Source organism: Pogoniulus pusillus, chromosome 11, assembly GCF_015220805.1.
Source record: "Pogoniulus pusillus isolate bPogPus1 chromosome 11, bPogPus1.pri, whole genome shotgun sequence".
NCBI lineage: Eukaryota > Metazoa > Chordata > Aves > Piciformes > Lybiidae > Pogoniulus > Pogoniulus pusillus.
The window spans coordinates 28800580-28824535 of NC_087274.1; the positions used below are offsets into that span (position 1 = coordinate 28800580).

The window sequence follows — 23956 nt, forward strand, 5'->3', positions numbered from 1 at the left end:
CATCTCCCACCCACCTCTGTATGTTCAGGGAATTGTACAGTCCTGCAATGACACTTGTAGAGTGTTCTGTTCTCCTCACTTTATACTGTCATTTTAATTTCCTGTGTGTGCTGAGCTTGGTGGGGACAGAAGTGTTCTCTGACCCTCAGAAGAGCACTTTTGGGCATGCTGGGAACAGTGTTCTTTGACCCTTGGCAGAGCTCTTTTGGGCACGCTGCGGTGGAGGTGCCACCTCATCTCATCGAGATTGCATGGGAGTGTCAGGACAGCATCTCCTGCCAGCTGCACAGCAGAGTAACACACAAAATGACACATTCTGCCTGCTTTGGTGGTTGTTTCCCTTCCCTGGTGACGTGTATTTCCTCTCTTCCTCTCAGGGTGACCAAGATGACAGATCTTTCAAGCAGTACAGGACATCAAGCCCTAGCTCTGCTGGCTCTCTGGGCTACGGTCGCTACACTCCAACCTCCCATTCTCCTCAGCATTACAGCAGACCAGGTAATTGAAAAGCAGCCTCATTTATTCTCCAGGCTTTCCCACTACTTCATCTTATGCAGTAAGCAGCGGAGACTCTGCTAGACAGGGGTTTAAGGGTGGGGTAGCAGTGCACTGCAGTGATTTCATTACTGTGAACAAAGAGTCCCATGGGGAGAGAAGAAAATAAGTGTTTCAGGAATGAGCACCTAAGTAAATGGAAAGTAAATTTCCACTTGGAAAGGTGGAAATTTTTTTGTGTCTGTAAGCAGAAGACTACATCTTAAATCACTTAATCCTAGTCCCATCCTGCCTGAAGCTACACATTCAATCCACAGCTTCTTCAAAGTGCAGCATGGCAGCAGTCACCCAGTCAAGAGGGGGATGGAGGGACTTGGAATCCCTCCTTGTTATGGGTTATGGTCCATGTCTCCTCTCCACAGTGCAGGACTGAGTAGTGGTTCTAATGGCTGGATTTTGAAGGCCAAGTTGCTTCAGTTGAAAAGTTTACACCAGTGGTGACTGCAGTTTTGGGCTGTAATACCTATGTTGGTGTTCTTGTTGCACAGAGAGGAAGGCTCATCTCCTTTTGATCCTTTCATCAGAGTCCCTCACAAAAGCCTGTTCATATTGGGGCACTGTACAGAGTTTTATCCTTGGAAACAATCGATTCAGTTGCTCAACATTCATTCTATTTTTTTCTCTACTCCATCATTTGTCTTAATTCTTGTTTTTATTGTCTTTTAATTTCATTGGGGGATAAATTAGGATTATAAACTGGTCTTTAAAATGGAGAGTGTTGAATATTTCCAATGGAAATGAAGATTTTATGGGTAATAGGTTTTACAGGGATTGAATCTTTATACTACCTAAAGTCTTTGACAAAGTGGAAATGATCTTGAGTGTCAAAGAGTTGCTGGAGAGGAAAGATCAGTCTGCAGAAGGGCTGGCAGCTGTGTCTGTCTTAAGCTTAACTGTGCACTGCTAAAGGAAGAAGGAAAGACAAAAAACCCACCAAATTCATTCTAACATTTCTCAACCTCATTGAAAATCCAGAAGATAGTCGTCATAACTGGCCCCTTTAGCAGCTGCTATTAGTCCTCCAAAATAAGTTGTGGAGATGTTATTACAACAAAACAAACAAAGAGGACTTGGGAGAATGTCTGTCAGAGTAGTCAAGCAGGTAGTCTAACTTTCAGAGCCCAAATAACTTCAGGAAGCTTCTTCAGAAGCTCAAATTAGCCCTGCCCTGGAGCATCCTTGTGCCTTGTTAGCTAAACCCTGCCAGTGTGCACTGAGGACAGTGAGAACTGGCCCCACTCATAGCACAGCTCTCAGCAGCCAAGGAGCCCCACTAAGAGCGCACATCCTTCCCTCCTGCAGCTTTGGAGTGTGCAGATCTTGCCCCTGAGTGCAGCCGTGCTTTCTGCAGGGCCGTCTCTGCAATGCTTTCTGATGCCTTACGTTCTCAGCCCGTCACAGAGGGCTCTTTCTTGCTGTGGAGAGCCCATGGCTGTTGGCCAACCACACAGTGTGGCCACTGTGCTGTTTTTAGCAGTAACCAGAGAGAGTGAAGTCTTAAACTGTGTCTTCTAAGCATCAGGAGGAGAGTATTCCAGTACAGAAGGGAAAGCTGGCATGGTGGTTTGTGGCTTTCAGTAAGTGAGCTAAAGCCGTCTGTTTTCACTCCCTCTCTGTTGCCCCCAGCTGGTACTCTGAGTCTTGGTACCAGTAGCTGCATCTCCCTGCCCCAACACCCAAGCCCTACATCTGCATTCAGACATCATTACATCCCTTTCTTCAAAGGTAAGGTCCAGGAATGCAAACCCGTGCTGTGGTCCTGTAGATATATTCAGCTGTGTTTCACTTCTCTGTCTGTGCAAGCATGGCTTCCACTTGGGTAGAATTTGTCCTAATTTTGTGCTAGTGCTTCCTTGATGTACTGTGTAAGTTTGAAGAATGGGCTGGGGGGGTGAGCTGTTTGATTTTCTGCTGTTTTTCAGTGAGTGTCAAGTGTCTTTCAGAGGGGTGGAGGGAAGGAATTAGCTTTCACAGTGAACACGAGGGAAGAAATAATGCAAAAGTCTGTTGTTCTTCAATACGCTGTTTAGCTGAATTTAGTGGTGCTAAATAAATGTTGTAACAAGCTTATATATTGGGTGGCCAGTTGCCTTCTGCCCAACAGATAGGTATTCTTCACGTCCTGTGTGGTGCTGCCAACCAATACAGCAGCCAAGTTGGTGAGATCAATATAGCTGCTCTGGTTAGCGAGTAATCTGTGCCATCAACTATAAAACACAGCAACTGAGCCTATTCTCCTTGCCATGAATTGGTTTTGTAGGGGATATTATCTTTTAATGGCCTCCATGTTATGTATCTGAAACAGTACTGAGGAATACCAAGAACTGGAGTTTTTTAGCCTGTTAGTGGAAGACCATAAAGAGAAGACATTCAACTGCCACTTGTATCTTTCCCTGGGTCTGTCCCCTAACAATAATACAGGAAGGAGATATGAATGGTGAACATTTTTAATGCCAATTCCTTGACTCTCTTGAAGTGTTTGATTTAATGAAGCAAAAATGTTCTTGACATCACAACCAAAGGAAGGGACCCTCTGCTGGAGCCAGAATTGCAGCCTCAGGTGACTAGCAGGCACTCATTGCCATTGGAAATAAGGCATCTTCACTGGACCCTGATGCATCCAGAGACGGTGCTGCCCACAGTGATTTCACTGCAATAAACAGGAGCAGAACTAAGTGCAGGTCTTCCACACACAAGGGGGAAAAAAGTCTGATGAGCCTAAACTGTTTAAACTCTAAACTCCACCTGCAGAGCTTCCCACAACCACAAGCAGTCACCCACCACTTCCCTGGAAGGCTGGCACATAGCCTGCCATTCTCTGAGGCACTGCTTGGGCAGGTTTTTTGAGCTGTCCTCTACATTTGGCTGATGTTGTTCTGCCTGCTGTACCGAGTGAGAAAAACCTCTTTTGTGTGCTGCAGTGCACAACTTCACTCCATGGAAGGCTTTATTCCAAAGCCCACCCGCAGTTGCTTAGCAGCACTCCTATTAAAACGAGTTCCTCTGCTACCTGCTGGTGCTCAGAGCAGCAGCAATTACTTACTGCTGCTGTTTGGAGGAAGAAATCCTCAAGTGGCAGCCCCTTGCGCCCAAACAATTATTAGTAGTGTGATCTGAGCGATAATATTCTGTCATTTTGCTGCACTTTTTAATCAAGGAGCTCAAATATTTTGCAAGCAGTAGCTTGTGGTGCCTCTCAACACTGCTGGGAGGCAGGCAGGCTTGTCTGTCATTTCCCTGTACAGGTAATCCTGAGCCCTGTAGAGCCTGTGCAAGTTATTGGCCGTTGCACACTGAGTTAACGTCTCAGTCCACAAGGAGGCAAAAGTTTTGCCCTCATCCTCTTTGAGAGCTCTGATTTATTTTTAATCTAGCAGGTGCAGGCTTTTTGTTTCCTCCTTGGTTGAAGAAGCCTTTCAGAGGGTGTCAATGTGCTATTTTTTTGCTTGCTTTAAAGTGGTTAGTGTGGGAAGAGGAGGACTGTACCAATAGTTGCTTTATATCCAGACCAAGGGTGATGCTGCCACTTCAGCTGTTGAAAAGTGAAATGGCACTGATTTAAAACCTGGATTAAATCCAACCCCAGTGCGTGGCTGAGAAGTAATCTTTGTGAAAGCAGCACTCCACGGTGGTCATATTAAGCTTGCAGGAGACAGAAATGTTATTACCCCGGGGAAATTAAAGCAGAATCTTCCTTTTGACTTCACTGAGTTTGCATCATACCCTTCCTGAGAGTGACAGGCATTTGGTAGTGGTTGTTCCTCCTTCAGCACACTGTAGCCAAGCTCCCGTGAAGCCAGCAGGGTGAGCATTTATCATGCAAATTATTTGGTTGTGCTCTTTTAAGGGTTGTTATCTTCAGAATAAATCCTATCGTAGCTTCACTTCAAGGAAGCTTCACAGTTCATGCCCTTGCAAATCGCAGGGTGTGATATCCTCAGTGCTTACACTTGGAGATGGTGGAGTCAGTGAGCGGTCAGGCCATGATGAGCCCTGCTGAAAGAACGCCTGCTTAAACATGATGAAAAGTCTCTTGCCTTTCTACTACAGCAGCATAGCTTCCAAAGTCCGTTTATTTGGCTCTGAAAGCCTTAGAAGAATTAGTCCAACTTCAAAACACTTTGTCTAGCTTGATGCAGTGTGCAGAGATATGAAAGGATCCAGTTTCAGGAGGAGGCTCTGACATCTCCCTCACTAGGTCAGTGGTATCTGTTTGTTGTTCAGTCCTGAACTTAGGCAGCTCTTGCTGTAACTTGCTTATCAAGTTTCCCATCTTCCAGATAAGATGAAAGCTGACTAGGGAGGAGACACAAACAGCATTAGACTGCTCCTAACAATCCCTTGAAAAGGGAGCATGTGCTGAGCTCTGGTCAGTCGGCTCCGCATAAAGAAGGTTGAAAGAGCAGCCTACCCTGGCAGCAGCCAAGAGACACAAGGAAGCTTTTGTGATTGACACTGGGGTTCAAAGTAAACCTTTCCATCCTCTTTCCAAGTTAAACAAAATCCAGAGGAGAGTTCATGATTCTGTTTTTTTAGCTCTGCCTTGGCCAGTAGAGCAGATCACAGCCTGCAGCTGATTGTGGTGGAAGACAAAACCAGAAGTTTGATAACATGCTCTGCCTGGTAGCTTTATTTTCCCTGACACCTTATTTGAAGTTCTTCTTCTGTGTATGACAGGAAGAGCTTGAAAGGGGCAAACTCATGGCAAAGCCTCATTTGAGAGATGTTAATTCTAGGCTGGATTAAATGACTGTTTGTAGTTCCCACACATGAGCTTTCTGTATGACTCTTTCATTTGCTTTATTATTAAATACTTCTTAATACTTTATATATATATATATGTATATATAACATATGAAGTGCAACAGCTCTTGGATCCAAACAGTAGATCCAAGTGGCAGATTGACAGTTTAAATGTGTGTCAGCTTGTGTGAGCAGGCTGCAGCAAGAACCTTTGCCCTCCTTTCATCCTTAGTGTTTCCCTTCCGCGCAAGTTAGGAGCTGATGGCTTTGCAAACTGCTCCACACAGAGGATCCTGACATCGAGCACTTTGCAGATTTGCTGTCCCCTGCTGCTTGCACTTGCATCCTATTCCTTTACAAGTTTATTCCTCTTAATGTATGCTTCCTCCTGACTGCTCGCTGGCACTCTGCCCTGTCCCTGAAGAGCAACTCTCTATGTGTGCACAGTGCCAGCACCATGGGGTCACTGCTCAGGGAAGTGATTTCTTTTCATGCAGGTCATGCATGAATATATCTTTCTATATTCATACTGTGTAATGAGTGTATCATTGGAAAGGGCATTAGAAATGAATACACTGCAAGAATCACTGGAAAACTTTCATTTTCTTCTGAAATCAAATTGTTCCAGCAGTCACAGCACACTGGAATGAACACCACCACGAGCTTTGTGGAGTTGGGAGGGACCTTACTTGAGTAAGAGTCTGCCACTGCTCTTTGCATTCAAGTGATGCTGGGGCTTCTTCACCTGGCAGGGATGGGCAAGTATCTGGGTAGCAAGAGCAGAGAGGGAACTCACAGCTGAGCAGTGAACACCTGTCCCCACTGCTCTCCTTCCAAGAGTGAAGCCAAAACCAAGAGGGCCACTGGGATGCTCAGAGGGCTGCAGCAGCTCTGCTATAAGGACAGACTGAAAGAGTTGGGGCTGCTCAGTCTGCAGAAGAGAAGGCTCCCAGGTGACCTTCTTGTGGCCTTCCAGGATCTGAAAGGGACCTACGAAAGAGCTGGGGAGGGACTTTCTAGACTACCAGGTGGTGACAGGACTTGGGGGAACGGAGCAAAGCTGGAGATGGGTAGGTTCAGCCTGGCCGTGAGGAGGAAGTTGTTGAGCAGGAGAGTGGTGAGAGGCTAGAATGGGTTGCCCAGGGAGGTGGTTGAGGCCCCATGGCTGGAGGTGTTTAAGACCAGGCTGGATGAGGCTGTGGCCAGGCTGATCTAGGGTAGGATGTCCCTGGGCATGGCAGAGGGGTTGGAACTAGATGAACCTTGTGGTCCCTTCCAACTCTGGCTGATTCTATGATTCCAAGAGACTGCATAACTTTTAGTTCCTTGTCTGAGGCTGAGCTGACTGCAGGCTGGTGGTGATTTTCAGTAGCTCCCTAATTCTTCCTTTATTGTTTGGAAACACCATAGGCTATCAGTGTGTGCAGCTGGCATCTGCACTTCCCAACTGCTCAGACCACAGTTTTTGAGAGAGGAGGCACTGCTAATGAGTACAGAGTGGGAACAGCTAACTAGTTTGGGAGTTTTAATTCTTCACCAACTGTGAAAAAGGCAGACACAACATTTCAGATGGATTAGTTGGTACCTCATCATGCAACACCCAGCATCTTCCTCTGTCTTTGCCTGGCCTGGTTCTGCTCCTGCTGAGCTCAGTGACACTACCCAGTTGACTTTGGCAGTGCATGTCCAGGCTGGCTTTGGTGACAGACCAATGGCCATGCATCCACTGCTTGTCAGCAGAGGCAGAGACCCCCTCCATGGTCACAACATGGACAGTTATGGTACTTCAGAAGTTTTATGGCTATAAAACCTGCTCTCCCCAGAGGCAGAATTCATTTCCAGCTAGAGCACTCTGAGCTGCTGCACCTTCTTCACCCTCACAGAACTTGCTATAATTTCCTCATTACAGCCCATTAAATTTATGCTTCATCCACACTAAACCAGTAACAGCAAGTTAACAACCCTTTTCTGTTGGAGTAAATGTCATGTCTGGCTTCCAGTTGCTTACAGTGCTGTCAATGAAGCGGATTTTACAAGTCCCAAAAAAGTAGAGCTTTACTTTTTTGTTTGCTGAGCAGCACTATAATGCCATAGAATGCTCCTTGGGGAGCCCAGCTGAGAGGGAATGAAGGGCTCATTAGAGCATTTGACAAAACAAGTGGAAATCATGGAATCAGGATGGAAGTATGGATCAGCCCTACGTATGTCTTGAACTGTGAGGATGTGACTATGGCATTATAGACCCATGACTTGATAATCCAACCTTGTCTGCGTACGTAAGAAATGCTGTGGCATGTTATTTGTGGGAGAAGTTTGCAATTAAGAACCCAATTCCAACATCTGGTTTTGTCACTGATGGATTCAGGAATGTTTGACTTAGCTGTAACATCTGGGGTTTGGTCCAGTCCTGCTCTGAGATAATTTAAATGCTGTGGGATGATTTCATGGCTGGTTTCGTCAGGGGCAGGCCATGCATGAGCCATAGCATTATGCTTTTAAAAGCCTTGATTGATAGATGATTCAGCTGGGAGCAGTGTGAGACACCTTACAAGGTAGTGGATGCTCTTATCCTTTTATTTCCCCCCTCTTCATTGAAGTGTTGTGAAAACAGAAGCTTCAGTTTCCAAGTGGGGCAGTGCCATCTGATATTGCCTAGCAGATATTCATTATGGATGAACTGAGATTTTGGGAGTCTGAGCCAATACCCTGTGCTGGAAATTAAGGGCTTTTACAGATCCTCATGCATTTCAAACTGTTGGATTAACAAGTCATACTGAACAAGCTTTTATGCTTGAAATACTCTACTTTGCTTTCCATTTTTTTTTCTTTTATCTGCTTTCTTTGCTCTTCCCCTTGGAGGCAGTGAAAGTGGCCGGAGCACTCCAAGCTTATCCATGTACTCAGACAGCAAATCTTCACCTTCTGTCTATCAGCAGGCTCCTAGGCATTTCCATATTCCAGGTAGGCATTCACTGCTTAGCTTTTGATCTTCAATTGCTGGTACCTGTTTGTTCTCTTCCGAATGTTTTTGGGTTTGGTTTGGGTATTTTTTTGCATTGATTTGTGGATTTTGAACTGCAGGAGAAGAAAATGTCAGAGAAATTAAGATCTATTACCTGTTAAACTTTGTCTCAGAAATAACAGTTAGGGAGCTATGCTTACATATAAAAACCTGTGTTAGAGCAGGCACACAGTGATAAATGTTATTTAGCCTAAGAAGATAAAATGATTTATAGTGCCATGGCTGCACAGGTCTGTTGAACTCGTGTGCAGCATGGAAGCTGAGGAGGTTTTTGGTGTTGCATTTTTCCTCATCCATCTAATTTCTGAATTAACAAGACATATTAACATAGGCTTTCAACATAGCTGGGAGACTTTAGAGCTTTGGGAAGCTCGCATTCAAGATCACATTCAGTCAACAAGCACATTAAATTCAGGTCCACACTCGTTGGCTTTTTGGGCTGCCTGAGCACATCTACCTGTTCAGTGGCACAGTCTGTGTATTTAAGGTCAGCTTCTGGGCTCACACACTGTAATTAGTAACTCTATCTGCCCAGAGCTGTAGCACCAAATTAATCTGATGCCTGTACAATGTGATGGATTGGGCTAGATAATCTTCAGAGGTCCCTTCCAAGCTTTACCTTTCTATGAAGATATAGGAACCCTGGACTGTGGCTCTGGGTGCTTTCAAACAATTCCTGGAAGGCCAAGGTAGCCCCACAATACAAAGGCCTTTACAGTAAGAATGCTGAGCATTTCAGGTTTAAACATCTGTATCTGAACATCTCCATTTCCTGCACAGTTCATAGAGACAGTCCCTTTCCAAGTGTGACTGTTACAGCAGGCTGTTGTCCAGGAGTTCTATCTGAAGCAGTGACAAGTGCTGCCTCTGGAGTATACAGTGGTGGTACAGATGTAACCACCTACATTTCAGCAAGTGGATGACATCCAAGGTGTCTTAAAGCATTTTAAGGGATGTAGAGGGGAGCAAGCTGCACAGGCAGGGACAGCTAATGTTCAAAATACATAAAGATGATTGTTGGGAACAGTAATATTAAATGTAGGGATTCTACAGAATCACTACATTTAATATTACTGTTCCCAACAGATGATGGATAAAGCTTCATTCTCTTGTACTAAGTAATGATGGACAAAGCACTGACTGAGTATGGAGTATTTGCTGGAGTGGTTGCATTTTGAGTGTTGTTGAGAGGAGTCAGGAGCAGCTGGTCTGAACTGCTTGTTTACTCTTTTCTTCTTTCTCTTTCCTCTTCCTCAGACACTGGTGTAAAAGATAACATCTATAGGAAACCTCCTATCTACAAACAGCATGGTACAGTCTGCTTCTCTCTGTTGCTCTTTCCTCTGTGTGGCTCTGTAAACAAACACATACTGACTTCCAAATCAGTTTGCTGCATTCTGTGCTTTCATTCTGGCCCTACAATCTGAAACTGAAAAGGGAAAATGTCAGGTGAAAACGAAGTAGCACTTTGTCTAACTGTCCAAGGAAGGATTCAGTAAGTATCTCCTGTGAGGGCAGCCTGAAAGAGTTGGGGCTGTTCAGAAGAGGAGGCTCCCAGGTGACCTTCTTGTGGCCTTCCAGGATCTGAAGGGGGCTACAAAAAAGCTGGGAAAGGACTTTTTAGGCTTTCAGGGAGTGACAGGACTGGGGGGGAATGGAGTGAAGCTGGAGATGGGCAGGTTCAGGCTGGCCATGAGGAGGAAGTTGTTGAGCATGAGAGTGGTGAGAGGCTGGAATGGGTTGCTCAGGGAGGTGGTTTAAGCCCCATGGCTGGAGGTGTTTAAGACCAGGCTGGATGGGGCTTTGGCCAGGCTGATCTAGGGTAGGGTGTCCCTGGCTGTGGCAGGGGAGTTGGAACTAGATGATCCTTGTGGTCCCTTCCAACCCTGACTGATTCTGTGATTCTATGGTTCTATGAAGTAAGCTTCACTGACTTACACAACCTGATGCCACATCTCTGATGTCCTGTACCCTGGCTGTGTCATTTCACTTTATAGATATTTTTGGTTTCCAGACAGGATTCTAAGCAGCTTTTATTATTTCTTTCAGCCCAGGCATTTTTATATCAATTTCTCATCCATCAGATACTCAATTGAAGTCTGGATTCTCTCTGTTTTGCACTGCTGCAAGGAGCTGCCCCTCATAATCACTGGAGAGAGCAGTAAAACAATTAAATCAGCCAATCAGCCATAGCTAGAAGTTAAGAATGATATGTGATGGTTTGGGTGTTCCCTGCTCCTCTACACTTTGGAAAATCCAAGTCCAAACTAGACCCAGTGGCTCTGGAAATTGAATGAAGCTTTGCATTTACATCTTAGCACAAGATACAAGCAGATAGTTACAATATGTACAGCTATAGACAGAAATAGACAAGGTGAAAGGTAATACAGAAACACAACAGCCCTCCCAGAAACCTGAGTCCCCAGGAGGGGCTCCCAACCAACCTTCCTCTCACCCCTCCCCCTTACCCCAGATCTTGCCTTATGCCCAAGGAAGATTGAAGGGTCGGGCAGTGGGTTAGGAAGCAGATGGATTTAGTCACACAGACGGCAGGTTAGGTTAGAGAGAGAAGTGCAGCCCCAAAGCCCAGACAGCCACTGTGCTATCTGTGTTTGTGTTCTTGTTCTTATACATCTCAGCAAGCCTATGAGTGCAGCAGACATCACCATTGTTTCCCTTTCACAGCCTGCAATCTAATTCTTCTCACCAAAACATTCTAGTTAGCTGCAAACTAGCACAGGATAGATGTTTTAAACTCTCTTTTATAGATGGTAGATGTTCTACGGGGTTGTGTCAAAAATATGTGCTCCTTGTTTGACTGTGGAAGAGCAAAACCAGAGTTTTCTGTAACTCAAAATAAAACAAACCCCAAAACTAACCAGATAACCCCCCCCAGCAATGAACTAAATAAAATTCACCTCTTGTTCTGGAAGAACTCCTGGCTAAAGCATAAGCAGCTGATGATTCAGCTCCTCAAGCTAAGGGGACACTGAACTAATAGATGTTGAAAAGGAGCCAGAGAACATTCCTTCATTGAAGAGACCACGTTTGAATAAACAAGCACAAAAATGTTCTTTCAAACAAAAAAGTGCAAGAAGCTCTTCTAAAACATTTGGCTGTGAAAGGTTTCACTTACAGCAGTGCCCAACAGATTTGCTGTAGCTACGGCTTCTGTGTTTCTATCATAAACACACAACTTCAGAGTGGACAAAATGGAACATGCAAGAGGCTGAGAGCAAGGAGTTGGAAAGTGAAGAGTGGGGAAGCCTACACGATTGCTCTTCTGTCTATGTTCACTGTCCAGGAGTATTTGAACATCATTCAAAACAGGAAGGCAAAAAGGAAGGGATTGGCTCTTTGGCACTATTGGCACTGGTCTGTTTGAGACATGCAGTTCTTGCTGGGGTTCACAGCAGGACTGAGTGATCTTTGTTGTGGTGAAGCTAATGCTCAGCACTGATGAAATTCAGGCCACTTGAATTTATCTGCCAAGGATGTGTTTTATAAAGCCTTCCCAGGAACTTGGGAGGGACAGGCTTTTACAGCCCCCGTGGATTCTGGTTGCACTTCTCTCCATCTCTTTGAAGTCTGATGCTCAGCATCCCATGGAACGTTTGAAATCTCTGCATAATGCTTTGGATTAAACTTGTTTAGATTTTTGTCTTTGGAGACATCTTTGTCTTGAAACAAAAGCAGCTTCCAAAAATGCATCAGGTTCTCTGTGTGAATTTCTGATTTAGTGAGAGCAAGATCCACACTTATAAGCTGGAGCAACTCACTGACTGGTGATTGGAAGCTCCCAAAATATCACTGAACCTGTTTTCAGTCTTTCTTGCAGTGTAGGGAATTATTTGTCAGCTAGGAACATGTCTGTGTCTTAGAGAAGGAGCTTGCCACCTGGTCATGTACTGGTACAGACTGCCTGGGGAGGTGGTGGAGTCACCATGCCTGGAGGTGTTCAAGAAACATGCACTTCAGGACGTGCCTTAGTGGGCATAGATGGTGTGGAGTTGGATAATCCTGGACTTGATAACCTTAAAGGTCCTCTCCAACCAAAACTATTCTAGGGAAAATGCTCTCATCAGGATGCTCTCAGCTAACTCTGAAAACTGTAAGACTTTCCATGCCTTTTTTTAAATGACCCAGCTTTGTTTTGCCACCTTAAGTTGAGAAAAAACCCAACCCAGCCCTCACAGGTACAGATGTTCACCTCCTCAACCATAGCTTTTCCTTCCCTTCTGCAATTGGTCAACTTCCAAGTATCACCTCCTCAAGCAAAACAGCTCTGATTTGGGTGTGAGCCTTGTGATGGCACCAGAAAACACAACAACACAGCATTGCAGTGCTGCTGCTGGTGGCTTTTTGCCCTTGTTTAGAGGCAGGGTAGATCCTCTGCCAATGTGCTGCCTGGGGAAACGGAGAGGGCATTTCCAACAGCTCGACTTGATCTCCTCCCCACTTCTACCTCTGAGAATCTCACCTTAGCCTTAACTGTTGTATTACCACACTGGTTCTATTATCAATAAATGCATTTTCTGGCCAGATTGTGCTGCATGAGGTTCTTGTGTTGCCTTTTTGCAGACAAACTTCTGGTTGTGATGACTTCTCCTGGGCTTAAGATTAGGTTAGATCATTGCATTACTCCAGCTTTGTACCATCAAATGTCTCCCCAAAACAACACAGAGTGAGACAAAGGCAACTAAGACTCAAATTTGGGGAGATTTTCTGAAATGGTGGAAAATATCTTTCTGGAAGCATCTGAGGTGGCTGAAACAATTCTTCTGGGAGATAAAGAGATAAAGGAACACCACACTGTATGGTTGGGACCTCTGTAATGAATAGCTTTGAGGGTTTCAGTTTTGAGTTTTCTTGTCAGCAAGGTGGGAGGTTACAGGAAGATAAGGCAACAGTAAAATAACGATAGTTTGGGGTTCTTTTCTTGTGAAAAGACTATTTTTTTGAAGAGGAAAATGCAGTCAGAAAAGTGATTGGTCCAAGAACTGTGAATTTTAGAGTCTGACACAGCCTCTTTTGCAGGTTTCATGAAGAGATAATACCAAATTTATTCCTATCTTCTTTACTATCATCATTGCCTATCCTTTTTGGGAATGTAGGAGGCTGAGGTGTGTAAACCACAGTGTATCTGTGTGACCAAATATACTTTCCATGGCTAAGGTAACACAGAAACTGACTGCACTGCTCGCAGTGACCACATACATTGTCATCTCTGGTTTGGTTCTTTTCAATTGCCTTTTTTTCCCCTCTTAAAAACATTTGGAAAATAACCACATCCAAAACAGAGAGGGGCAGGGGGGAGGGGAAGAAAAAGATTAATGTCATCTATTCTAATTTTTATAATGAATTTAATCTTCCAGCAGCAAGAAGATCAGAAGGGGAGGATGTCGGCTTGGATCAGGACAGCAGGAAGGTAATGATCAGGAGGAATAAAAGTTGAGTATTGATCTTCCTTGAAGCAGCTGTTGCTTAGAATGTGTTCTGACACAAAGGTGTCCTGTCATGTGAAGGAAAGAATCATTACTACTTTTAGGTCTGTCCATGAAGAGCAGTGTAGAATTAGATAATGCTTGAGCTCAATGATCTTTGAAGTGTTTTCCAACCAAAACCATTCTAGGATTCATCTCTCACTCAGAAGTTTCAGATCCTACATTCTACAGGGAAGAAGAAGTGGGGATATTGAGATGAAGAGCAATGAGCTCATGAGTTTTCCTGCAGTCCCCAATACACAGACAGGTGATTCAGCTGAGCCTGTGGACTTCTGCTTTAGGTACAACAAAAAGGTTAACATTGGGTTAATAAAAGTCACATAGTGCATCATACTTTAGCACCAGGCTTGGCAAAGTTAGAGAGTGACTGGGTTAGATGGTCTTAGAGGTCTTTTCAACCAAAACAATTCTACAGTCATCTGAAGTGGGTCACAGTGGGCTGCCTGATTAACAGAGAAGCTGTCACTGTCCCTAGCCCAGATGGAAGTCAGCAGGTTTTGGTAGCTGTGGTGTCTAAGTCATGCTATAGTCAACCAGTTCTACCAGTCCACCAGGTTAGGTGTATTAGATGTTAAGTCCTGAATCTTGTAACAGGGTTTTTACTCTCTCCAGCTAAAGACCAGCTGGCTTATTCTGAAAGGGGATGTGGACACCAGGACTAACTCCCCGGACCTGGACACACGATCCCTGTCTCTCACTGCTGGAAGTGACCGAGAGAGCTTCCCGCGGGCCCAGGAGGGCACAACCGCCGGCTACTCCCGTGAGTGCTGCGCCCTGCAGCCCCTGGCCTGCCCGCACAGCGAGGTGGCCCTTGCTGCAGCTTCATCCATGTTACAGCTCCTTACCTGGCCTGTGGCTTTGTTTCCCTGTCCTAATTACACCTCTTTGTCAGTTCTGCTTTGCTGTGGCTGGTTAGCGTTCAGCGCCTTCAGACCATAGAATCATAGAATCAAGCAGGTTGGAAGAGACCTCCAAGCTCAGCCAGTCCAACCTAGCACCCAGCCCTGGCCAGTCAACCAGACCATGGCACTAAGTGCCTCAGCCAGTCTCTTTCTGAACACCTCCAGGGATGGTGACTCCACCACCTCCCTGGGCAGCCCATTCCAATGCCAATCACTCTCTCTGCCAACAACTTCCTCCTAACATCCAGCCTAGACCTCCCCCACCACAGCTTGAGACTGTGTCCCCTTGTTTTGTTGCTGGTTGCCTGATTTAAGAGATCAACCCCACCTGGCTACAGCCTCCATTCAGGTAGTTGCAGATAGCAATGAGGTCTGCCCTGAGCCTCCTCTTCTGCAGGCTGCACACCCCCAGCTCCCTCAGCCTTTCCTCATAGGGTTTGTGTTCCAGGTCTTTCACCAGATTTGGATAGTGAAGCTATTCACAGTTTCATTTTAGGGACAGAAGAAGAAGTGCTTGTAAAAGAAAGCTTTTGGAGAGCAGAGGTTTGTTATGGAGGGTATTAATGGAATGTGAGAGGGTTTTTTTTTTTTTTCAAAATTAATATATTGTATTAGTTTTGATATTCAGGACTCTCTCACCACCTGCCCAGTCATTTTTAATAATATTAGTCTCTTTGCAACACTCATGGATATATTACATAAAGGAATAACAGGATCTAGAGCACTTAAGAAATAGCTAGCAGTAGTACAATCATTGAACTCAATTGAACAGGAAGAGAGGTTCTTGCAGTCAGTTATGCTGTTTGCCCACGAGATGGTCTCAGAAAGCTTCTCTCTGCTTTAAGGCAGAAGGCACTTGCATTCACTTACAGTCTTCCTAAAGAAGCTTTGAGTATTTGCTCTCAGAAATATTAGTCTCTGGATTTCCCAGGGCTAACTACAGCACCCAAACACTTGCAGGGAGTTCTGTTAAGTGCCTTGTCATCTGTTGAGAGGCTTCTAAATCTTCTCGGGCTTTAGCAAGAATGCTGGGGAAAGAGGCAGACAATCTCTGGCCTGGTCCTGGTTCTTTTTGGGTGATCTGTGTGTCCCTTCCAGGGCTTCTCAGTATTGGCAGAAGACTTGCAGGCATAGGCAGGATGTCATGCAGATGTGCAGTCTTGGCACTATGTCATGCAGGCTAAGCAAGCCTATCGTGTGGAGGAATTTGTTGCCTGTTCCCTGGCAAACTCTAAGCCGTCCCAGGTAGACAAACCCTAAGCATCAGAGCTTGTTACTATGTAGCAGCTTATAGCTTAGCATGTACAATGGCAGAAGGCAATGGTAGGATCACTGCCAGAAGCAGAGACCACATTAGGCAAAAGCAATGCCAGCAGCAGCATGTTAGGTAACCTGCTTATCTCTTTTATCAACGTAGCCTGAGTCTAATGGGCCTTTGGACACAGATTAACCAATGAGAATGGCAGTTTGCCAAGCTTAACCATATTAGGTGAAGTCAGGACTTGCTTTTACCTTTTTAGGACAGAACATGAGCCAGCAGTGTGCCCAGGTGGCCAAGAGAGCCAGTGGCATCCTGGCCTGCATCAGGAATGGTGTGGTCAGCAGGAGCAGGGAGGTCATTCTGCCCCTGTACTCTGCACTGGTCAGACCACACCTCGAGTACTGTGTTCAGTTCTGGGCCCCTCAGTTTAGGAAGGACACTGAGATGCTCGAGCGTGTCCAGAAGGGCGACGAGGCTGGGGAGAGGCCTCGAGCACAGCCCTATGAGGAGAGGCTGAGGGAGCTGGGATTGTTTAGCCTGGAGAAGAGGAGGCTCAGGGGTGACCTTATTGCTGTCTACAACTACCTGAAGGGTGGTTGTGGCCAGGGGGAGCTTGCTCTCTTCTCTCAGGTGGCCAGCACCAGAACGAGAGGACACAGCCTCAGGCTGCGCCGGGGGAAATTTCAGCTCGAGGTGAGGAGAAAGTTCTTCCCTGAGAGAGTCATTGGACACTGGAATGGGCTGCCCGGGGAGGTGGTGGAGTCGCCGTCCCTGGGGCAGTTCAGGGCAAGGTTGGATGTGGCACTTGGTGCCATGGTCTAGCCTTGGGCGCTGTGGTGAAGGGTTGGACTTGGTGATCTGTGAGGTCTCTTCCAACCTTGGTGATACTGTGATGTTTTAGGTATAAACATGTGCAGGTACCTTGTGCACAAGTTTGGACAGACATGGAGGCACCAGAAGCCTTTTGTCTTTCTTTCCCGTGGTTGCTTGTCCCATCAGCAGAAGGAGGGAGAGCAGAAAAACATGTTTGGGCAAGCCAATACATGTTTAGGCCTATTTTGGCCTGGTTTGGCCTTCCACAACAAGGTTCTCTACCACCAAAACTTGCCCCTCGTTAACACACAGAAGAACCTATGTTACGCAGTTGTCAATAGGATGATAGCATCAGGGCAGGTTGTTGACTTGTCCTTGCACTACTGTTTGATACAAACATTATGTGTTTTAAATATTGTAGAGCCCTCTCTTCTCTATCATGACCATAAACACTTTCCTCCAAAGATTAACTTAGAATAAGCATTATTTGTTGTCACTAGTGGTGTCCCTCAGGGATCAGTGCTGGGCCCCATCCTCTTTAACATCTTCACAGGTGATCTGGATGAGGGCATGGAGTCAGTCATCAGCAAGTTTGCAGATGACACTAAGCTGGGGGCAGATGTGACTGGGTTGGAGGGCAGAAGGGCTCTGCAGCGGGACCTTGACTGCCTGGACAGATGGGCAGAGTCCAAGGGGATGGCATTCAATAGCTCCAAGTGCAGGGTGCTGCACTTTGGCCACAACAACCCCATGCAGAGATACAGGCTGGGGTGGGAGTGGCTGGAGAGCAGCCAGACAGAGAGGGATCTGGGGGTGCTGATTGATACCCACCTGAACATGAGCCAGCAGTGTGCCCAGGTGGCCAAGAGAGCCAGTGGCATCCTGGCCTGCATCAGGAATGGTGTGGCCAGCAGGAGCAGGGAGGTCATTCTGCCCCTGTACTCTGCACTGGTTAGACCACACCTTGAGTCCTGTGTTCAGTTCTGGGCCCCCCGGTTTAGGAGGGACATTGAGATGCTTGAGCGTGTCCAGAGAAGGGCGACGAGGCTGGGGAGAGGCCTTGAGCACAGCCCTACGAGGAGAGGCTGAGGGAGCTGGGATTGGTTAGCCTGGAGAAGAGGAGGCTCAGGGGTGATCTTATTGCTGTCTACAACTACCTGAGGGGTGGTTGTGGCCAGGGGGAGGTTGCTCTCTTCTCTCAGGTGGCCAGCACCAGAATGAGAGGACACAGCCTCAAGCTATGCCAGGGGAAATTTAGGCTGGAGGTGAGGAGAAAGTTCTTCCCTGAGAGAGTCATTGGACACTGGAATGGGCTGCCCGGGGAGGTGGTGGAGTCGCCGTCCCTGGAGCTGTTCAAGGCAGGACTGGACGTGGCACTTGGTGCCATGGTCTGGCCTTGAGCTCTGTGGTAAAGGGTTGGACTGGATGATCTGTGAGGTCTCTTCCAACCCTGATGATACTGTGATACTGTGCTTGCAGATCCAGGTGGGATAATGGGGGAAATGTTGTTACTCAATACTTGCTGGAAGCCCACGTGCCCATGCTAGCTGCCAATGCCAAAAGCATGTGCTGCACACTTTCTTACTCCGCATTTTAGCAAGCCAGGAGGTGACGGAAGTGGTTGCCAGAGTCAAGCCTGATTTTTAGGTTAGACTGATGACACAAAAACCCAGGTTAAATGAATTTGAGCAAAGGGTCATTCCTGTCCCTGCCTCCTCCACTTTGCACCATGCAGCAGCCACAGGTCATCTGGGGTAAGCAAGCTGGGGAAGCAGTTTTCCAAAGGAATGCACCCAATGCGAGGCACGTCTGGCAGCAGGGCTGGGATGTCAGCCTTGTGGGCAGTTTGGTAATATGATAGCTGGCTCCATCAACTTATATTAAGGAAATTATGGCTTAGCTATGCAAGGAAGAGGAAAAACAGATGCTACAAAGCCTGTCACAAGGCTGTAACAAGATAAAGAGAAGTTATTTTGGATCATCGGTCTCACTGGTGTAGCTTAAAGGGATTTGATCCCCACCAGAAATTGCACACACGTGTACAAGGAGTCCTGTTGCGTTCCCTGTGCAGGGCAGACCAAGTCTGAGCACCTCATACACCTAACATCTATTAATCACTGCCTGGAGGTGAACACCTAAACGATACACATGTTGGGTGTGTTTGGAAGCTGTCTGGAGTTGATCTGGTGCTTTCCTACAGATATATTGAGAGAAGCGTCACAGTATCACAGTATCATCAGGGTTGGAAGAGACCTCACAGATCATCAAGTCCAACCCTTTACCACAGACCTCAAGGCCAGACCATGGCACCAAGTGCCACATCCAATCCTGCCTTGAACAGTTCCAGGGACTCCACCACCTCCCCGGGCAGCCCATTCCAGTGTCCAATGACTCGCTCAGTGAAGAACTTTCTCCTCACCTCCAGCCTAAATCTCCCCTGGCACAGCTTGAGGCTGTGTCCTCTTGTTCTGGTGCTAGCCACCTGAGAGAAGAGAGTAACCTCCTCCTGGCCAACAACCACCCCTCAGGTAGTTGCAGACAGCAATAAGGTCACCCCTGAGCCTCCTCTTCTCCAGGCTAACCAATCCCAGCTCCCTCAGCCTCTCCTCGTAGGACTGTGCTCAAGGCCTCTCCCCAGCCTCGTCGCCCTTCTCTGGACATGCTCAAGCATCTCAATGTCCCTCCTAAACTGGGGGCCCAGAACTAGACACAGGACTCAAGGTGTGGTCTAACCAGTGCAGAGTACAGGGGCAGAATGACCTCCCTGCTCCTGCTGGCCACACCATTCCTGATGCAGGCCAGGATGCCACTGGCTCTCTTGGCCACCTGGGCACACTTGGTGCCATGGTCTAGCCTTGAGAATTGTGGTAAAGGGTTGGACTTAATGATCTATGAGGTCTCTTCCAACCTTGTTGATACTGTGATACTGTGATACTGTATCAATCAGCACCCCCAGATCCCTCTCTGTCTGGTTGCTCTCCAGCCACTTCGACCCCAGCCTGTATCTCTGCATGGGGTTGCTGTGGCCAAAGTGCAGCACCCTGCACTTGGAGCTATTGAATGCCATCCCCTTGGACTCTGCCTATCTGTCCAGGTGGTCAAGGTCCCACTGCAGAGCCCTTCTGCCCTCCAACCCAGCCACATCTGCCCCCAGCTTAGTGTCATCTGCAAGCTTGCTGATGACTGACTCGAGTCCTTGCATAGAACATTGTTAAGTAGGGAGGAGTATGTAGCAGACTGTGTGCTGTGTTATCCAGGATCAGCCTATGGTGCCAGCTTCTCTCCTGAGCATATTGCTATACCTGTCATTCTTCTATGCCAGATTTTCCTGTGTAGGTTTCTGTTACTTTGGGAATGTGGAGCTATTAAATCCAGAAATGCACAAGATCAATGTCACCTCTCTGCCAGTGCCACATAGATTGTGTAGTTCATTTTCCTTTGCCTTTTGTGGATGTTTCTCTGTCATAGACTCATAGAATCAACCAGGTTGGAAGAGACCTCCAATATCATCCAGCTCAACCTAGCACCCAGCCCTATGCAGTCAACTAGACCATGGCACTAAGTGCCTCATCCAGGCTTTTCTTGACTCTCATGGAAATTTTCCCTGCTCCTCAATCAATAGCTACACAATGAGGTAGTTTTCCTGACATTTACACTTTTTTCCCCTCCATTATTTTATGATTTTATTCAAGGATATGACTGTTTTGATACCCAGGGACATCCTAAGTAGTTCCTTCTCTACTCAATGTTTCCCTGCTCAGAATACCTGCAATCTGTCACCTGCCCCCTTGGCCATGGCAGAGCAGCTTCTCTTCTTCTTGTACTCATGGCTGAAAATTCTGGCATTCAGCCTCATCTCTAGGGCTGTATCTGAGCAAACTATCAGAGAAAATAAACTTTTCTGAGTATAGGTTTGGTGCCAAGTGGTTGAATACAGTGTGGAGGGGGGTTAGTAGGCATCAGATTGCAAATCCCTGATGATGAGTCCAAACACAGCGAGTGAAGAGCCCTGAGTTCACCTGTCCAGCCTCTAATCAAACTGGAGAAGTGTTTTTCTGCTCTAGAAGAGACCTGGCCACATGACATTACATACATCATTATGAGGCCTCTATAATTAGAAGGCATTTAGAATGCAGCTTGCATCTCCTTACATCCACCTGTGTAATTATGTCTTGGGTTTGCATATGTAGATTTTTAATACATAACCATTTACCATAATTCTATATGTTAAAGGTCAGATATTTGGGAGAGCAGAGACCTAGTGTAGAACCACAGAATTAACCAGGTTGGAAGAGACCTCCAAGATTATCTAGTCCAACCTAGCACCCAGTCCAGCCTAGCACCTGACCCTAGTCAGTCAACCAGGCACTAAGTGCCTCAGACAGGCTTTGCTTCAACACCTCCAGGGATGGTACCTCCACCACCTCCCTGGGCAGCCCATTCCAATGCCAATCACTCTCTCTGACAACAACTTCCTCCTCACATCCAGCCTAGACCTCCCCTGGCACAACTTGAGACTCTGTCCCCTTGTTCTGTTGCTGCTTGCCTGGCAGAAGAGACCAACCCCACCTGGCTACAACCTCCATTCAGGTAGTTGCAGACAGCAATGAGCTCTGCCCTGAGCCTCCTCTTCTGCAGGCTGCACACCCCCAGCTCCCTCAGCCTCTCCTCACAGGGTTTGTGTTCCAGGCTCCTCATAGGGTTTGTGTTTGGGTTCCAGGCTCCTCATAGGGTTTGTGTTTGGGTTCCAGGCCCCTCACCAGCTTTGTCACCCTAGTGATCTGTACCAGCCTTGCTGCCCATGAGAGGCAGTCTCAGCACACCCAGGTCAGAGCGAACGTCCTGCTGGAAGAAGCAGGAGCCGCAGCCCTGCAGGGAGTAGCTGATATTCAGACGGTGCCTAATTAGAGGGAGAGCTGCCTTTCTCTTGGCCTCTTAGTTCCGAAGCTGGGCTGCAGCAGCACAGCAGCAGCTGGAGGAGATGATGAGCAGGATGTGCTGCTTGCCTTTTACTGAAGCCTTTTCCCCTTTGTCTATAAAACTGAAGAGCGACAGCAAAACAAAGCGTCTTTAACTTTGTAGCTAGGTTCGGAGGAAAGAAAGGCTAAGTGAAGCGCAGCTCCCGCTGGAGTCAGTGGGTCTCGGTAGCTTGTTTCGGGCTGTTTTAGCTGGACTCTCCTCTGGGATTTTTTCCAGCCAGCCACACGATGTCGCCTGTGCCCGCGGCCGGCTCCTGGCAGGCAGCTCCGGAGAGCTGTGGCTCTTCTCAGGCTGCTCTTTACCTTAGTGAGCTTTTTGTTCCTAATTGAGTAGTATTGTTTGGCAACAGAACAAAACTGCCTCATCCGTCTTCTCTGTAGCAACTGAAGTGCACACTGGTGTTCCAGGGCAGCATCGTTTTGCAGGCAAGGGCAGAGGTGACAGTGCAGATGTTCAGTCTGTCTCACAGCCCTCATGCTCTTTGCCCACTGGTGGCACTGCCAGGCAGATAAGAGCCACAGAGATGATTAAGGGAATGGAACATCTCTCTTATGAGAGAGGCTGAGGGAGCTGGGACTCTGCTGCTTGCAGAAGAGGAGACTGAGAGCTGACCTCATCAGTGGTTAGAAAGGTGCAAAGGTGAGTGCCAGGAGGCTGGAGCCAGGCTCTGCTGGGTGATGCCCAAGGACAGGACAAGGGGCAATGGGGGGAAGCTGAGGCGTAGGAAGTTTCATGCAAACATAAGGAGGAATCATTTTCCCTGTAAGGGTGACAGAACCCTGGAACAGGCTGCCCAGGGGCATTGTAGAGTCTCCCTCTCTGGAGACACTCAAGAACCACCTGGATGTGTTCAGGTGTGATCTGCTCTGGGTGATCCTGCTGTGGCAGAAAGGCTGGACCAGATAATCTTTGGAGGTCCCCTCCAGCCTCTGACATTCTATGATTCTATGATACTGCGGATGAAGCACAAGGTAAAGGCAGCAGGCAATGAGCATTCCTACTCTAAGGGCTCTCTGCTGGTGTTCAGTGATTTCCCAGCAGTCTTATTACTGGCCTCTGAAGTCCCTGATCTTTCTCTTACTAGACAGTCTCTCTGGAGATACTCAAAACTCACCTGAACACATTCCTGTGTGATCTGGTATAGGAGACCCTGCTCTGGCATGGGGGTTGCACTGGATGAGCTTTTGAGGTCCCTTCCAGCCCCTGACATTCTGTGATGATTCTGAGTGATAAGTGCCCAGGTGGCCAAGAGAGCCAGTGGCATCCTGGCCTGCATCAGGAATCGTGTGGCCAGCAGGAGCAGGGAGGTCATTCTGCCCCTGTACTCTGCACTGGTTAGACCACACCTTGAGTGCTGTGTTCAGTTCTGGGCCCCCCAGTTTAGGAGGGACATTGAGATGCTTGAGCATGTCCAGAGAAGGGCAACGAGGCTGGGGAGAGGCCTTGAGCACAGCCCTACGAGGAGAGGCTGAGGGAGCTGGGATTGGTTAGCCTGGAGAAGAGGAGGCTCAGGGGAGACCTCATTGCTGTCTACAACTACCTGAGGGGTGGTTGTGGCCAGGAGGAGGTTGCTCTCTTCTCTCAGGTGGCCAGCACCAGAACAAGGGGACACAGCCTCAGGCTGTGCCAGGGGAGATTTAGGCTGGAGGTGAGGAGAAAGTTCTTCCCTGAGAGAGTCATTGGACACTGGAATGGGCTGCCCGGGGAGGTGGTGGAGTCGCCATCCCTGGGGCTGTTCAAGGCAGGATTGGACGTGGCACTTGGTGCCATGGTCTGGCCTTGAGCTCTGTGGTAAAGGGTTGGACTTGATGATCTGTGAGGTCTCTTCCAACCCTGATGATACTGTGATACTGTGAAGTTTCTAGTTTTCAAACTGGAACAGCTAAGCGAGTCACCTCATGCAGCATTCATCACCATGACCCTGGATCAGACATGGAAACTCCCTGTGGGGCTGAAAAGAAAAATCCTGCTCATTGTTTCTAGCACTCCTCAGGTGGTGGTTGATTATGCTTCTAAAACATCTTTTGCTTCTATAAAGCATCTTAATTTTATTAGCTTAAATGACTCAAGTTTATCAAGCCTTCTTTCCAGCTGTGAGCTTTCATTGCCCCAGTTCTCCTGTAGGCCACTGCTCTGGCAGAGTTGATTTAACCCACTTGAACACTGGTGAACAAGA

The 23956-nt window shown here is 47.2% G+C and overlaps 1 protein-coding gene across 12 annotated transcripts in view; it reads left to right on the forward strand.

The window, feature by feature from the left end:
* ABLIM2 (actin binding LIM protein family member 2) overlaps positions 1 to 23956 on the forward strand; it is a 148447-nt gene that overhangs the window by 100535 nt on the left and 23956 nt on the right. For 5 of the 12 annotated variants that reach the window (XM_064151629.1, XM_064151631.1, XM_064151635.1 and 2 more), the window contains 6 exons: positions 378 to 498; positions 2182 to 2280; positions 8158 to 8259; positions 9578 to 9631; positions 13696 to 13748; positions 14437 to 14584. In XM_064151629.1, coding sequence (XP_064007699.1) covers positions 378 to 498; positions 2182 to 2280; positions 8158 to 8259; positions 9578 to 9631; positions 13696 to 13748; positions 14437 to 14584 — 577 coding nt within the window. The remainder of the gene's footprint in view (positions 1 to 377; positions 499 to 2181; positions 2281 to 8157; positions 8260 to 9577; positions 9632 to 13695; positions 13749 to 14436; positions 14585 to 23956) is intronic. The other 7 variants (XM_064151633.1, XM_064151634.1, XM_064151636.1 and 4 more) reach the window with 5 other exon arrangements.